This window comes from Rhincodon typus, chromosome 1 (genome assembly GCF_021869965.1).
Source record: "Rhincodon typus isolate 14 chromosome 1, sRhiTyp1.1, whole genome shotgun sequence".
NCBI classification, from domain to species: Eukaryota; Metazoa; Chordata; class Chondrichthyes; order Orectolobiformes; family Rhincodontidae; genus Rhincodon; species Rhincodon typus.
Genome location: NC_063332.1, coordinates 111,068,493 through 111,086,682, shown reverse-complemented (window position 1 = coordinate 111,086,682; position 18,190 = coordinate 111,068,493). Strand labels below are relative to the sequence as shown.

Below are 18,190 nucleotides of genomic sequence, written 5' to 3'. Positions count from 1 at the left end.
CTGGAATTCATTTGCCAGTATGTTGGTAGTATTATTATCCAGTAGGGACTGGCATCGATGCCTGAGGCCAAATGGATTTGGGGAATGGAGTGTTCATTATATGTTAATTGAAGGATTATTTGGTGAGAACTTGACTGGGCATGTAGATGGCAACAAATAATCATTAGTGTGTGAGTCTAATTACAAAAGTATTTGCCTAGAGTCAGTGTCTAACCAAAACTTAACCTTCGGTGTTTAACAGTGTGGATAGGAAACCTCATCCTGAGGTTTTCCAAGGCTGGGAAAAAGACAGTGCTAAAAGTCAATTGGGGAATTACAATGAAGTACGTAGCCTAGTTATCAAATTTAAACTGCCGACTTATCTCATTGTACTAGGTTGGAGACATCTCACTGTGGTTCCAACTCTATGAATATCAGAAATTGGCTGATTGGGGAAAGGATTTGTATTTTTAGCGCCTTAAATTTCCACTCAACCCAAATCACCACGTTATTGGGTTAAAATATCCCCCCCAACCCATCCATGTAATTATTCGTCTCGTAGAACATATACAGGTAGTTTTTCTTTAATGCGATAGTTGCATTCTTGTGTGACTTTGTGCTATAGAAAATCACATTATAGGGAAACTGCTATAGAAAATCACTATATCCAGACAGCAGAAGGTTTCTGTTATCCAAAAGCATCCACTATTCATCAATTGTGTTATAGCCAATTTGCATTAACGAAACATGCATTATAGTAGAATTACCTGTGTTAGGGAGAAGGATGCCATTCAGCTCCTCAAGTCTGCTCCAGCATTCCATAAGATCATCTGTTGGTGATTCCCTTGCCTAACAAGAATCGATCTACCTCCTCCTTAAAAATACTCAATAATACTGCCTTCTGAGGCAGAGAACTCCAAAATCTCACAAGAGAGAAAAATGCTCCTCATCTCTGAGTTGGGGACCCTAATATTTACACAGTGTCCCTGAATTCTGGACTTACTCACAAGAGAAAACATCTTTTTCATGACCACCTTGTCAAAACTGTTCAGAATTTTGTACACTTCAATCAGATCATTCTTCGAAACAGTGAAAACAAGCCCTGTCTGACTAAGCTTTTCTCATCAGATAACCCACCTATAACAGGTAGCAATCCAGTAAACCCGCTCTGAACTGCCTCCAATGCATTTCCTCCTTTAAATATGGCAACCCAATAGTAGCCAACTATTGCCAAACTGATTTTTCCAGTGTAAATGTAGATTAACGTCATTCATGACTCTTGACATAACTTTATCACAAGTACCCAATATTTCCTCTTGCGTGCTTCATCCTACCTTGTGGTTACTGCAACGTCCCTTTGTTATCTTTGTAATGCCAGTTTTATAGTGGTTGAACATTCCTCATGCATTCCCTATTCCCTGACTGTCAAAATTTTGTCTTTTGGTCACCTTTCCTAAAAGGTTTCACTGTTCCATTTGTCATTAACATTTATGAAGACATTTCATAAAATCTTTGTACTTAGGAAAATGAAACCACATGCATTTTAACTTAAATAAACATTGTTTTAATTATACATTCTGTAGGATGTCATGAACACTGTGTGAAATGTAGCAGACCCGGTGAGTGTAGCCACTGTGAGACACCTTACCTACTGTTAGAAAGACAGTGTGTTCGGGACTGTGGGAAAAGATATTACTCCGATCACAGTCAGCAAAAATGCATAGGTAAGATTTAATGATTATTGCATAAAGAAAATAAGAAATACTTTTTTATGCATAAAGTCTAATGGCTTGGAGTGATATATATGAAATCTTAATTCAGCTATTGAGGTATCTCCATTTGTAATTCAATTACCCTATATATAAGCTGTATGGGTCCACTAGATATTACAGTTGGCTCAGTTTGGCTCTGCAGCTGGAACACTATATTCTGCATTCTGTTCTGTTACTATGGTGCACTTATGTAATGTCTGATTTGCCTGGATAGCATGGAAACAATACTTTCACTGTATTTCAGTATGTGACCATAATAAGTCAAATTAAATAGTATCTGTAATATGATCAGGTCTACACTCTACACAGGAGGGTCAACATTAACAGGTTCAGTTTCACATAACAATCATTGAACCCTACAGCGTAGAAACAGGCCATTTGGCCCATTGAGTCACACCAACCCTTCAAAAAGCATCCCACCCAGACCCAGCCCCAGCCTCCTACCCTATTCCTGTAACCCTGTATTTTACCCTGGCCAATCCACCTAATTTGCACATCCCTGGATACTTTGGGAAATTTAGCATGGTCAGTCCACCTAACCTGCACAACTTTGGACTGTGGGAGGAAACCGGAGCACCCAGAGGGAACCCACGCAGACACGGGGAGAATGTGCAAACTCCACATAGACAGCCACCTGAGGTTGGAATTGAACCCAGGGTCCCTGGCACTGTGAGGCAGCAGGCTAACCACTGAGACACTTGTGATATCCTGAACACAAGATGTAAGAGACTCTACGTTCTCAGGCACCAGTTCTATCTTGTCCTGACATCATTCTACACATGTCCTGTAGCTATACTTAAGAGTAAAGATATAGCTTATATTTTATTCTGTATATACCCCAAGTTCCCTTTTAAGTTAATGATTTTTAGCTCTTTAATCTCACATCCACCCCTTCCACAACCATCTCAAAGTTTCTTCCATCCAAGGTTTCTGTCTCCAACTACATTCTCAGCCCTTTTTCAGGATGGGCGGGATGAATGTACTTCAAGTGATGCTCCTTTGGAAGAGGAAAAAAATACTTCGGCAGATTGGAATTCCGACCTCTGATGATAATCAGATGTAAAGGCAGTGATATTACTTTTCCGTTCATGAACTTGAGGCTAGCCATCTCTAGATCCATCCAGTTCTGAAGCAGTAGGGAGACTGGGACACAAGCTTCACCTGAAGGCTTCTCCTCTACTGGAGTCTCACTATCATGAGACAAGAGCAGCCTCTTGTTGAAACTCACAAGTGACTGTTTCTCTATCGTTGTGAAACAAAAAGACTCTTAGACCCAGTTAAAAAAGAGGAATGGTGGCAGCAGCCTTCTATTCACAAATATCACATCTACTTTTAATTTCATCCGAAAGTTTGGACTGGTGAGATGGTGAGAGATGAACTTCTGTATTCCCCTTTATTTTGTGTTGGAATTCCTTCTTCAAAAAATCATAACCATTCTGAAATTGACCTTGTCTCTCAATTTCCTGTTTGGTCTTCTACAAAGTTTGAACGAAGATTTCTGTTCTTTCTCCCTAGTGTTTGTTTTTCAAATTTAAGATAATCACTCATTGATGGTGGCAGAATGTTTTCCTCAGCTAATAATTCACAATGATCTTCATGTTCTGAATGTTTCAGTAAAAGACTTACTTTCTCCTCCACCAAGGTATCACTTTGTTGAATCAGTTTGTAAGAACTGTGGCTATCCTGTGCATGATTGTGGAAATCTTCTCTAAGGCATTCTTTTTTTCAGTTGATAGTTGCTGATTTTCTCTACTTACGCTTTCCAATGAATTGGTAACACCTCCTTTATGTTCTTGAAGCCGTCGTGTTCATTCACATTTGTTTCTTTGCTGTGTTTCTGGAGCTCTGCCATTTGGTTACCTCTGTTGGAGATGACTTGACAGTAGGCTTTTTCTTTTGTGATCTTATCTAGCTGTTGCAAACATTGATTTCTGTAAGAAATTATTGCTTTCCACTCTTCAAGACTTGATATCCCTGTGTCACTGTCGATTGTGAGACTAGTAGTTTAGCAGTTTATTTTAGATAGTTGGGCTTATTTGACTCTTGAATAAAATTATGTTCAAACTTAATGTGATGCTCAACCTTAAACTTTGCTAAGGTATACGTTAGCTGTAGAAGCTCTGTGGTTTGGGTTTCTGAAAGATACCCTGTAGGCTTCCAAGGCTTGCTGATGATTGTAGACTTCAGCTGACATTTATACAAATTAATAATTAATAATTCGATTCAATATTGACTTGATCTAATTTGGACTTGTCTTTTCTATTCCCTGGATAGTTTTTCAGTAGCTACTTGCAGTTGTTGAGCTGCTGCTTGTTGGACTGTTTGAAGCTTTTCTCTGAATATTCATCTTGTTTTTTTTTATTTTTGTTGTAAGTTTATGTTGCAGCTCAGAAACATCCTTCCTGTTTCACAATCCAAGCCTTTATCATTATCATCTTCCAGTAAATCACCGATAAAAGCTTTGTTATCTGCCATTCTATCCTGAAAGTCTAAATTCAGTTTTAGACTTCCCTCTTGCAGCTCGTCACCTTGTTTCCTGGTGCCTTTTTTTTCCCCCTCTGCTCTGGCCTTTCCTCTGATAGAAATGAATGTAGTACGCTTAGAGTTAAATAGAAGACAGTTAAAGAAATCTCCACTTCAACCACACCATGGGGTCTGATAGAATGGACCACAGCTGACCAATCCACTTAAACTAGGATTTTTTTTACCATTAATCACGGTACCTTCATAGTAGAAGTTGAGTAAAGGTAATCAGATCTGAAATCTGATGTGAGTTTGTTACATCTGGAGACCAGAAATCATCCACTGGGTCTGTTATATTCCCCCCAGGATAGGAATCATCACATTCCTACGGCATCCTCAAATTCTTGAGCAGTTACAGATTGTTGCCTGTCTTTATCTTCTTGTGTCACTGGTCCTGGATTGAAATGGCCTTTCTCTGGAATTTGTGACCCTCTGTAAAACTGGTTGGGCAGTGTTCCTGCAGATAGGGTCCTGCAATGGCAGGGACCTTGCCTTGTGGTTTCCTGCACATCCTTCTGGCCGACTTTGTGTGTATCCTTTCATTTCCCATCTCCATGTATATCAGTACTCTGCCTATACATATCTACCATATGGTTTTCAGCTAAATGACTCTCTGGCTCGTTGCTCTCCCTGCTGTGGCCTTTTATATTTTCCCGCTTTCTCACCCCAAGCTCTGTCAACTGTCTCCAGAGCTTGCTACCTTGGGGTAGTTTTCCTACACTTACCTAGTCTATCTAAATAGTCCCAGTGCCTTGCTGCACTCTGCGCCTTCCTTGGCCACTCACCATGGGCCCAACTGAGTTTACAGACTTGCTGTCTTTGTTATTCTTTTCGTCTCTTTCAAGTTGTCATTTCTTTCTGAGCCTGCTGTGGACCATTCCTGGAAAATTCTTTTTTTTTTTCCCTACTCCTTGACTATTGCGACATTTCGTACCTTCCAGACCAGGAACCCCTGTAGTGGGTTTTTTGTTTCTGGCTGCTTCAGGTCTCCCTTGGTCCACTCACTGCAACCACCATGATGTAAAAACATCAAGCCTGCACTCAGGAGGAAAACCATTAACAGGTTTTGTTGAACATAATGATATACAATTGGTGGTAATAGTGAGCCTGACTGAGACTGCATGCTCATGTCCGTATTGTCCCACGTCATCATGACATTTCTCCTTTTTGTACACACAAAATCGCAATTCTTAGAAAAGGACATAATAAACTGTTTGCCCACAATATCCAAAATCTCTCAATCTGTGTCTATTTATACATAATGGCTCAGCATCCACAGTTCTCTGGAGTACAGAACTCCAAAGATTCACAATCTTTGAGTGAAGGAAATTCTCCTCACCTCAGTCCTAAATGGTTGAGCTCTTATTTTGAAAATATGACTCTTAGCTCCAGATTCCCCAGATGGGGAAAACATCATTCCTGCATCTACCTTGTTAAGCACCTTAACAAGCAGTTTCAATTTGTTCACCTCTCATTTTTCTATTTTCTAAATGATACAGATCTAGTCTACTCCATATCTCTTCATAGAAAAATCTCCCTATCTCATGAATCAGACAGTGGACCTTTGTTGCAGTCCTCAGTCATGTATATCCTATCGTAGTTCAGGAAACTAAAACTGTACACAGTAATCTAAGTGTGGCTTCACTTAGACCCTAAATAACTGTAGTAAAACTTAATTTCCCTTGTACTTCAATCCTCTTGTTATGCAAGTTAACATATAATTTTGCCTTTCTTGTTTAAACTACCAGCATATTACCTTCATGTGATTTGTATACAAGGACAATCCAGTTCTCCTGAATGTCAACATTTCCTACTGTGTCATCATTTCAAAAATACTGAGTTTTTCTATTTTGCCTACCAGACTAGATGCTTTCATAATACCCCGCATGATCATGCACTTACCCACTCACTCATTATTTTCTGCTTTTCTACTCCTTAACCCATATCCAAACCATGCTAATCTATTCGTCACCCCATGGGACTTAATTTTGTATTACGACCTCATGTGGCACCTTATCAAATGATTTTTGCATGAGTGCTTTCATTTACTCTTCTAGTCCCAACCTCCAAACACACTTTCAGAATGCTGAAACACAAGCTATTTTCCATTTAAGAAATAGTTATCTCCATTGTATAACTCAGATGCTTCCAAGGGTTCATTAAACTTTTTGAAATAAGTAGAACCCCGAAGGGACGTTTATTGCCTGGCAATTATTTTGTAGATGAAAGGAGTTATCTTACTAATGCAAAGTAAACAGTAGATCAGTTGACACTTACCGTTCATGACTAAATCCATGAGTGGACGTTAACTTGGTTCATTGAATGTAGAGGAATTTTTTTGATATAGCATAGTACGTTATTTTCTCTGTTGTGGGATATTCAACCATTTGATCTTCCCAATTAATTGATGCCTCAGATGTCCCCACTGATTCATACTTGACACACTCAATTTACTTGGCCTTGCATGTTTTGAACTTCTTGACACTGCTGTTCATTTATCGCTGCAGGTCTCCTCAGTTTCAACAGTTTCATGTCTCAAATGATTTTTTTCCTCAACTTGTAGCCTGTTCTACTGGGTGTTTAGAATGTGACAGCACCTTGCAGTGCATTTTATGTGATGGCAACAACTTCCTGAAGAATGAACTCTGTGTTCCTAATTGTGGTCCAGGTTACTATGGAAATGTGTACAAGAGAACTTGTGAAGGTAAGAAACAAATAATAGCTGACTCTGTAATGGTGTGGGAAATCCAACAATGATCTCTGTGCTGCTGCATAACTCTATGTAAGTAAGGTAGCCTCGTGATCTGCCAGGTTAATTTAAACAATTCACATAGGTATTTTGCAGTTTTGGGGTGTGTACAGAACTTTTGTGGTAATGAGTAGGTAGGAAATAGAGTGCAGCAGCTCTAGAAGGGCAGTTCCACTAAAAGTAGCATTGTTTGATGCTGCATGGAACTGACTTTTGTAGCCTCAGACTTACTTGGAATTTGGTTCTAACTCCAACTGTACAAATTCATTGATAGGACATAGTAGAACATCCCAGTTGAGTGGGATGTTAGAGAGGAGGTTGACAGCTGAAGTTCTGAGCAAATAGAACATAGAACATAGAAGTCCTGCATTTCAAAAATTCAGCAATGTGCAGCTGTGAAATGAATTTGTGCCAGTAATGTATACAGAAATATCAAGCTGCCCAAACAAAAACTGCAGAAGGAGTGAACCAGCAAAGAGTCATTTGTTGTATTTATTAAACTGCAATTTTTGATAATTTTTGAGAGCATATTGAGGCTCTGCACAGTACCAGCATTGCATCAGAAATGACCTTCCTCCGAAATCAGGAGAGTGATGCCCTATGTGCTTAGATTCCAGGCTGTTTACACACTGGATATGGAGCAGCTTTCTCAAGACTGATATTGGGGAAATTGACCCTGTAATTCTTACCTAGTTTGCAAAGTCTCTTAATTGTATTTACGCTAAAAAGATGACACAGCCATGGTATAGTTAACTTGAATAGGTAAACATTTGTCATTCATTTCATTGAGTCCAAGGAAGATTTGGAGCTGCAGTACTGATTGCAAATGTGGTAGACAAAATACAAGAGAAATATGCAAGCTTTTGATCGGAATCCAGATAGTGATTACATCTTTTGCTTCAGACATCAGGTAGAGGAATAACTAGGTTTCAGATACAATCAGTGTCTGTACAGTTGAATACAAGACTGTATTTTATAAACAATGGACTGTTTTGCAAATAACTGTGAACAAATGGGTCATAATTGAAGAGCAGCTGCAGCCAGCAATTTTCCTTCTAAGTCACAAAACCAAGTTTAGATGCCTTATGTCCAGATGTCATTTGTGTTAATTTTGTCTGTTGATTCCATTATGAAATCAATGTCCAAAGTTACTTACAAAATGGTCCCAGAGTAGAAAGTGGGACAAAAAGTACATTGCATCTAATGACGTACACTCACTGTTATAATGTAGGAAACACAGAAGGCAAGTGCTGCACGGCAAGAGCACTGTGATAAAGAGCAGATATTCAGTTTTTAACAATAGTGGGTGAGGCATAAAAGGATACTGAGGAGGATTCCCCTGCAGTTCTCTAAAATAATGCCATGGAACTTTGAACATTCATCTGGGAAAGAAGCTGGGCCTCAATTTATCAGACTAGACTTTGTGCTCCAGTTTCTGAAGTGAAGCATAAGCTAACAACTTTCTTCTCCGAGGTGGTCCGAGTGGCAAGTGGGACGAGATGTTCTGGTACAAGGTGAAAGTTAATCGGTTTTAAGCATTGTAGCATGTATAAATTTGTGGGGGATTGCCATCTCGGAGCTAATTTTGGTATGTGATGAAACTGCTAAAGCTCCCATTGCAAGCCCTTCTGATGTATGAATGCCTTAGATTCATTATTATTATCACGTGCGTGGAATGCTTCAAAATATTTAACATTGCTTTCAGTAAAGTAAGTAAAAAATACATTTTAAATTTTGGAAGACGTACATCTAATGGCCTTTCATCCTGAGACCTGGCTTCCAATGCAGTTCAACTGATGGGAATAAAAGTCTTCCTTTATTTAATGGGACTTTGATCGTTAGAAAAACAAAGATATGAACGTAAGAAATTCAAGTGGAGTAGGCCATTCAGCCCTTCAGCCCACTCCTCCATTGAGTGAGATCATGGCTGAGCTACATCCACACCATTTTTTTTGGAGAATCCCCACGTCCATCGCTATGTTTAGTCTGTGGAAAACTATCACTTTCAGTCTTGAACATACTCAACAACTGAGCCTCTGCTACCCTCTGGGACAGAGAATTCCAAAGATTCATCACTCTCTGATTGCAGGAATTCCTCACAATCTGAATCTTAAATGGCCTGCTTCTTATTCTGAGACTGTGCCCTCTTGTCCCAGATCCCCCTCCCCAAAACAAAAAGCCAAGGGACTCATCCTTTCTCCATCCACTGTATTGATTCCTGCAAGAATTGTTTTTATGTAGGAATGAACCACCTCTCATTTTTTAAACTGTGGAGAATATAGGCCAAGTCTGTTTAATCTTTCCTCAGAAGACAATCCCTCTATCCCAGGAACTAGTTTCATGAAATCTTTGTTGCCCTTCTTCTATGGCAAGTATATCTTTGCTTTGGTAAGCTAAGTTAGAGCTGTCTGAATTGTATTCCAGCTTCTACCAAGCTTCAACATGAAACTTCAGCCAACAAGGTTCTGATTGATAATGTTATTTGGATTGGCCTAAGGATGGCTGTAGCAAGTAGAAAATAAATGCCATATTAATACAGTGGTTTTAAGACAGGGATCTGAGCAGCAGCTGGAGGCAGAGTTGTGAGCCCCATGGTGGGAGCAGAGTGCAGTTGCCACATATGCAGTATAGAGTGGGTTAGCTGTCTGCCCAAAGAGTGCTGTGCACATGGAGCAATGCTGAGTACAGCATAAGATCACAAGGTGGTCTGACATGTACCACTGCTGGTGATGGGCACCTCTTCAATTCAACGCTTTCAAGAGAGGGAATTTACTATATATTTAAGGTCTACGTCTTATGCAGTAAGAAATAATAATTAAATACCTGTTTTCTTAAAACCATTAATGAAATATTCTTGGAATGTATATTTTGCCATTGTGAATGTTATATAAAATCATAGTTTAGGTGTTAGAGGGGTTTTGAGATTACTGAACCTTTTCAAAAAGGTTATTTCAATCAAAAATATCTGGCAGCAGCTGTCACAGTGCTGCCACAAGGCTTTAGGCTGAAGGCACTTAGTTAGAATTGAATGGAGAAATTTTACTTTGCAACTGCTTCCATTGGGTCCTCTGCGAACTAAATGGGATGCCCCACAGATCACTATGACCCCTCTTACTGGTGGTTTCTAGGCCTGGTGATCCCAGTTTCCAAAGAGCAGGCCATGGACCCAGATGCTTAGTTTTGCTGCTATTTTATCCTTTGCACATAGCAATAGTGACGGGTGGCTGACTGCCTTCATTGCTGAAGTCAAGGAAAAACAATTCTAGGCCACAGCAAAAATGATGTGGGAGACTTCTCTATCCAACGTTTCTTGATTTTTAACCTCTGTGAAATCCAATTTTGAGTAGAATAGCAAAAGAACATCCAGCGCTATTACTGAGTGAATGAAACTTGATTTTTTTTTTATCTTTGCAGTTAATATTTATGCACCAGTCATTCATGCAAACAGGTCTGTAAACGTGGGCATAGGAGGGAGCCAGGTACTGGACCCTACCTATATGAGCATTTATGATGCAGACACACCCATTGAAAATCTCATTCTCCATATTGTTAATCCCCCTGACAATGGGAGACTGATTAAAATAGAAAAAGAGAAGCAAATCCACCTTCAGAAAGGAGATACCTTCACCATGCAAGACTTGAGGACACACAACATCCTTTTTATTCATGACAAGGAAAAATCAAGGTAAATATTTTTGCAGTAGTGCACCTCTTCAATATACCCTGCTTATTCCGACTGTCGGGTGGCATTATTATTAAAAGCAGCATGCGCTGTTGAAACAATATATTTGGTTTTAGTTTGTGAACTGCCTTTTTATTATGTGATGTTTAAAGGGATTTTCAGACTTCCATAAATCAATTTTGAAAGCCATGACTTGTGACTGTGTACAGTGTGATTTAATTTCTTTATGCTGAATCTAATTTTACTATAATGGAAATGAAATTATCAAAATAATTTCAGGAAAATCATTTAAAAATTAGTCAATTTCATCGTTTTCTTTATAGTACAGCATTAATATTATATATGAGATGCAAAATCACTACATAGCATATAATTGTAAATTAGGTCAACAAGTCAACATTAATCAAAACCAAGAGTTTGTGAGCTCCCCTCTATTGATAAAGTGTATGCAGCTTGGCAAATATTGGTTTTGATTAATGTTGACTTGTTGACCTAATTTACAATTATATGCTATGTAGTGATTTTGCATCTCATATATAATATTAATGCTGTACTATAAAGAAAACGATGAAATTGACTAATTTTCAAATGATTTTCCTGAAATTATTTTGATAATTTCATATAGCATATGGCAAATATAATAAAATAATATGCCAGGCAATAGCACTGACTGTGCTCCCTGTAGATAAATGCCATCTCTGCTCACTCAGCATCCTAAATGCACCAACATTTCACATTAAGCTCCTAATGAGAGATTCATACATCATTCACTGTCGTTGTATACACATTTCTGCTTTAGCCGGTAAGGTTGAGCATTTTGTGGAATATGCTATCTGACTGCATAGACAAAGAGCTGAACTGAACCTGTACTACCAAATGTGATCACCTGACCTGGAAATATTCACTGAAAACTTGTGAAAATATTCACAATGAATCAGTTACAGCATTCACTCAACGCTAATGTTCAAACCAACTGTAGTTGGAATAGTTGCTGAAGTAAAATAATGAGATGCTAATTTTCTAGTTATTAAGCCTATCTCTATATTGCATGCACATTTGTGGGTGAAGTGTATCAAACTGGCTATTCAAAAGCTGGAATTGTCCAAAAGCTAGAAATGTTTTCTGAGGAACCACTTTTGGAACAGAGTAAATATGGCAAATAAGATGTGGGGCTTCACTGGCCCCTTAGTTGCCCTTATGTCAGCTTGAACTGCTGCAGTTCATTTGGTATAGATCGACCCCCAATACCATTAGGGAAGGGATTCCAGGATTTGACCCAGTAACACCAAAGGAATGGTGATGTATTTCCAATTGTGGAATGGTGATGGTGAGTGGCTTGGAGAGGAGCTTACAGGTACTGCTGTTCCCATGTATCTGCTGCCCTCATCCTTCTAGAGTGTAGTGGTCCTGACTTTGGAAGGTCCTGTCTAAGGAGTCTTGTTGAATTTATACAGTGCGTCTTGTAAATTGTGTATACTGCTGCCAATGTGTGTCAGTGGTGAAGGGAGTGGATATTTCTGAATGGGCTGCCAATCAAGCAGGCTGCTTTGACCTGGATGATGTCAAGCTTGTTAAGCGTTGCTGGAGCTACACACATCCAGGCAACTGGGGAGTGTTCTATTGCTCTATGACTCTATTTATGCCTTTTAGATGGTGGGCAGGCTTTGGCGAGTCAGGAGGTGAATTACTCATTGCAGGATTCCTAGCTTCTGACCTGCTCTTGTAGTTAGAGTATTCATAAAGCTAATCTAATTCAGAAACTGATTGACAGTAACCTCCAGGATGTTGATATCAGGAGAATTCAGTCATGGCAATGCCATTGAATGTTAAGGGACAATGACTAGATTCTCTTGTTGGAGCAGTTCATTGCCTGGTACTTGTGCAGTGTAATGTAACTTGCTGCTTCTCAGGCCAAACTTGGTATTGTCCAGGTTTTGCTGCATTTGACCATGGGCTGCTTCAGTATCTGAGGAGCTGAGTGGTACTGAACATTGTACAATCATTTGCCAACATCCCCACTTCGGTCCTTGTGATGGAGGGAAGGTCATTGATGCAGCAGATATCGATAGTTGGGCCTAGGACTCCACTATGAAGAAATCCTCAAATTTTTGGGCTGACTTTTTGTGGTTAAGATCTGCCCCACTCAATTCTTTGGATACAACATTGCCTTTTCTACTGGCAGGAACATCTCAATTGTAATATTTCTGGCAGTTTTCAGGGAGAGGCTCAGAAGTTCACTGATTCTGTCTATCCCCATTATTGCAGTCTAAGCAAGTGTTCTTTTCCTTCAAGAATCGTTTCAATAAGATTAATATATTTTAAAACATTGGCCCAGTCAAACTTTTAGATCTTCAATATTTCCATCTGTATTGATTTTGAGAAGTTATGGTATACAATTATGTTCCAGAGATATACAACCCCAAGTTCATTTAAGTACATTAATGATCAGTGCAGAGTGTGCTACAGAGACAGTCTGTGCAAAGGAGGTGCTTCCAGAATCAAAGAAAATCCAAAATCTGGTACAATCTTTATCTCAAGGGAGCAGAATTTAAGACACTATCTGTATGAAATTTTTTAATTTTCAATGAGTGATTAGGATGACTAACAAATTGTAAAAAAATTGTGTACAACGTACTATGATTTTAAGATCTCAGGGAGTTCTCACAAATTTCTATTAAAACTTGAATAGAAAACTAGGAAAAAGCACAAAAAAAAGCAGGAGGTACCTGGCTTATGTTAAGTCTTTCAATGTTTCTCACTTTTAAGGGACCAAAGTCACTGGCATTACAGTAGAAAGTCAAAAGATTCCCTATGCAATATCAGGGCCTTTATGCAAGTTTTTGTGCAGTCACGTAGGAAGATTGTTTCAGTACAAACCCTAAAGGCCCAACGTTTGCTCTATTGATGATGGTGTAATTATCAGCATTTCATCCATTGCAAATGACAGCAACTTTTGGAATCTGCACGTACTGGGAATTGAGAAGTTGTGTTTAATAATTCCATACTTCTTGAGAAAGGGTATCCAAAGCAGCTCAGTGGAGTGCATCCTTGGGGCACATGAGCAGTGATTCTATGCTTAGAGTCTCTCAACAGTTGGAATCATGTGGTAATTAGATTCTGGATGCAGCATTCAGAATCCAGTGGGACATAGTGTCAAGAGAAGTGAATGAGTAACACAGAGGGAAACAGCCATTGGGGCTGTGCGAGTTGGAGCAGGTATTGAGGGAAATCAAGTATATGCTCAAAAGAAAGGAGCTTAATTTTCTCTTGAGGAGGATAAAATTCTTAGAATACTTTGTGCTCTCGTTAATCACTGATATCTGGGTGAGTTTCTGAGATATTCATGGACTATTGCTTCACTGTGTCTCTCACAGTAGTGAATGTGAATGTGTACATTCATTAAAAGCCACTTGTGCAAGTTTTTTGTGCTTTAGTCTGTAAATAATTTGGATGACATTGTTTCCCAGTCCTCACTTGTTCTTCTCTTTAGCTTGGTATCAAGCCACCGAGAGCGGTGTTCACTTGGGCTGCTTGAATATTAGTTTCAGGAATTGTCAAACTATCAAGCCAATTTTTAACATTCTGCTGTTGAGAAACTCTGCAATATCGGTGAAATGTGAAATGTATATAATTAAACAGTTAAATCCTAATTTACATTTACAAATAAACAGCAGACAATCGCTAAATAACTGAATCAGAATCAGGAGCATTTTACAAAACATTGCCAGAATGGATGGACTCAAGTTCATCAGTATTGGAGGATACACCAAAGGTGGAGATCCAGTCGGATTGAGAATGCAGAGACCATTTATGAACTAAAATTACTAATATTAGTGGCACTTTTTGAATAGCAGAATATTTTGTGGTTCTTTGCATTACTCCTATTTCTTTGACTATTCTACAATTCATTGTTAGAAGCTCACAGAAGTCTTATTTTTTAATATATAGCTGTCATTCATTAAAAGCCAGTAATCAGTCAGATAGTGCAATAGTAGTGGACGAGGGGTCAGGTTCAGGCTCCACCTGCTGTGGGGCTGTGGCATAGTATGTCTGAACAGGTTGATTCTTTTTTAAATGTATACTGCTTTAAACTAAATAGTAGGGGCTTGGGGTTTGTATGGAAACTTATGGGAAAAGTGAAAGGTGGGGAGGGCTCAGCGGAGGTTAAAGTTTCCAGAACAAGTAATTCAACAGGGAGTTTGGAAAGGGTCAAGAATCTAAGTTCAGGCAGATAGGAGGACTACCATGAGAAGGGCAGGCAGTCAACGCAGGACTGAGGGTGTTGTACTTAAATGCAGGACATGAAACAAGTAAAAGAGCTTGTAGTGCAGATTGAAATTAGGAGGCACAATGTTGTGGGTATTGCAGAGACATCATTGCAAGGGGATCATGACCAGGAAGTAAATATCCAAGGATACACAGCTTATCGAAAGGACAGGGATGGGCTTCCCTTGTTAGTAAGAAATGAAATTAAGTCAATAGCAAGAAGTGATATTGAGTTGGAAAGTGTACAATGTGTGAGGATATATTGGAGGAACCTCAAAGGTAAAAGATTCTGGTAGGGAGTTGGGTACAGGCCTCTGAGCAGTAGTCAAGATCTGGGGAAGAAAATAAATCAGAACATAGGAAAGGCATGATTACAATAATCATGGGGTTCTTCAATATGCAGATGGCCTGGGAAAATCAGTTTGGTAGTCAATCTTAAGAAAGGGAAATTGTGGAACGTTTACAAGATTTTTTTTGGAGCAGCTTGTGGTAGAGGCCACTTAGGGGGCAGGCAGTTCTGGATTTGGTGACGTGTAATGAGGCAGACTTGATGAGGGAGCTGAAGATAAAGGAACCCCAAAGGTGTAGTGACCATACTATGACAGAATTCACCTGCAATTTGAGAAGGCAAAGATTGAAATAGATGTGATGATATTCCAATTGAGTAAAAATAATTACAAAGACATGAGGGAGGAGCTGGCTAGATGTGATTGGAAGGAGAGCCCAGCAAGGAAGATGGCGGAGCAGCAATGGCAGGAGTTTCTGGGGGTAATTCAGGTGGCACAACGAAAATTCATCCCAAGGAAGGAGAAACGTACTAAGGGGAAGGACGAGGCAACCATGGCTGACAATGGAAGTCAGGGACAGCAAAGAAATTAAAGAAAAAGCATAGAATATAGTGAAAATTATTGGGAAGCCAGAGGATTGGGAAATGGTAAAGACCAGCAAAGGACAACGTAAAAAGCAATAAGCAAAGAAAAGATCAAATGTGAGAGTAAGCTAGCTCGTAATGCAAAAGATGATTGCGAGAGATTTTTTAAGATATCTAAAGGGTAAGAGAGAAGCAAGAGTGGACAATGCACTGCTGGAAAATTAGATTGGAGAAATAGTTATGGAAAACAAAGGAATGGTAGAGGAACTGATATTTGCATCACTTTTCATAGAGGAAGACACCAGCAACATGTCAGAGAGTCAGGGAACAGAGGTGAGTATAGTGGCCAGTGAAGATGATGGGGAAGCTGTACAGTCTGAAGGCAGATAAATCTGGACTACTCCCCAGAATTGTGAAGGACGTAGCAGAGGAGATTGTAGAGGCATTGGTGATAGTCTTTCAAGAATCAACAGAGTCAGGGAGGGTCCTAGAGGATTGAAAAATGGCTAATGCTACACCCCTGTTTAAGAAGGGAGGGAGGCAGAAGACAAGAAACTATAGGCTGGTTAGCCTGACCTCAGTCATTGGTAAGCTTTTAGAATCTGCTATTAAGGATGAGATTGTGGAGTTCTTGGAAGTGCATAGTAAAACAGGGCTCTGTCAGCATGGCTTTGTCAAGGAGAGGTCATACCTGAGAAATCTGTTGGAATTCTTTGAGGAGATAATGAGCAAGTTACACAAAGTAGAGCCAGTGGATGAGATCTGTTTAGATTTCCAGAAGACCTTTGACAAGGTGCAACACAGGAGGCTGCTAAATAAAATAAGAACCCATGGTGTTAGGGGCAAGGAACTGGCATGGACAGAGGATTGGCTGACTGGCGGAAGGCAGAGAGTAGAGATAAAGGGTCTTTTTCAGGATAGCAACTGGTGACTAGTGAAGTTCCACAGGGATCTGTATTAGGACCACAATTATTCACATTATACAGTAACGATCTGCATGAAGAAACTGAAGGCATTGTTGCTAAGTTTCTGGATGACACAGGTGGAGGGACAGGTAGTGTTGAGGAAGTGGGGAGGCTGCAAAAGGACTTGGACAGGCTTGGAGAGTGGGCAAAGAAGTGGCAGATGGAATACAAAATGGAAATGTGTGATGTTATGCACTTTGGTAGGAAGAATAGAGGTGTACACCATTTTCTTTGGGAATCTGAAGCAAAAAGGGACTTGGGAGTCCTAATTCAGAATTCTTTTAATGTTAATATGTAGGTTCAGGTGGCAGTTAGGAAGGCAAATGCAATGTTAGTGTTCATTTCAAGGAAGTGAGAGTAAAAGAGCAGAAATATACTGCTGAAGTTCATAAGGCTCTGGTCAGACCACATTTAGAACATTGATAGTAGTTTTGGGCCTGTATCTAAGGAAAGATGTGCTTACCTTGGAGTGTGTCCAGAGGAGGTTTGCATGAATGATCCCAGTGATAAAGGGCAAGTCGTTGCGTAGAACGGTTGAGAACTCTGGGAGTTTAGAAGGATGAGGAGGGATCTGATTGAAACTTAGAGAATACTGGGAGAATCATATCATAGTATCATAGAATCCCTACAGTGTTGAAATAGGCTCTTCAGCCCAACAAGTCCACACTGACTCTCCGAGCATCCCACCCAGACCCATCCCCCTTTAAACCACCTAATCTACACATCCCTGAACACTATGGGCAATTTAGCATGGCCAATCCACCTACCCTGCACATCTTTGGACTGTGGGAGGAAACCGGAGTACCCAGAGGGAACCCATACAGACATGGGGAGAATGTGCAAACTCCACACAGACAGTCACCCCTGGGTGGAATCGAACCGTGGTCCCTGGCGCTGTGAGGCAGCAATGCTAACCTAACCACTGAGCCACCGTGCCGCCCGCAAGAGGCCTGGATAGAGTGAATGTGGAGAAGACATTTGGTCTAATAGGAGAGACTTGGACTCAAGGGCACAGCCTCAGAGTGAAGGGATGACCCTTTAGAACTGAGATGAGGAATTTCTTCAGCACAGCGTGGTTAATCTGTGTAACTCATTGCGACAGAGGGCTCTGAAGGCCAATTCGCTGAGTGTATTTAAGACAGAGAAAGATTCTTGATTGGTAAAAGCAGTCAAGGGTGATGGGGAGAAGGCAAGAGAATGGGATTGGTGAAAAAATTATCAGCCACGATCGAATGGCGGTCCTGACTCAGTGGGCCGAATAGCCTAATATTGCTCCTTCATTGTTGTATCATAAACTGCTAGCCACGTATTTATTTTCAAAGCAACAACTTAAACCTCTAAAGTCAAATCCTCTGATGCGCTTAATAATTTTTGTATGAGTCA

At 39.9% G+C, this 18,190-nt stretch overlaps 1 protein-coding gene across 3 annotated transcripts in view; it reads left to right on the top strand.

Moving 5' to 3' along the window:
- Positions 1 to 18,190, top strand: part of fras1 (Fraser extracellular matrix complex subunit 1) — a 423,924-nt gene that overhangs the window by 250,298 nt on the left and 155,436 nt on the right. For all 3 annotated transcript variants that reach the window (XM_048599246.1, XM_048599242.1, XM_048599254.1), the window contains 3 exons: positions 1,563 to 1,703; positions 6,838 to 6,978; positions 10,438 to 10,708. In XM_048599246.1, the coding sequence (XP_048455203.1) occupies positions 1,563 to 1,703; positions 6,838 to 6,978; positions 10,438 to 10,708 (553 nt within the window). The remainder of the gene's footprint in view (positions 1 to 1,562; positions 1,704 to 6,837; positions 6,979 to 10,437; positions 10,709 to 18,190) is intronic.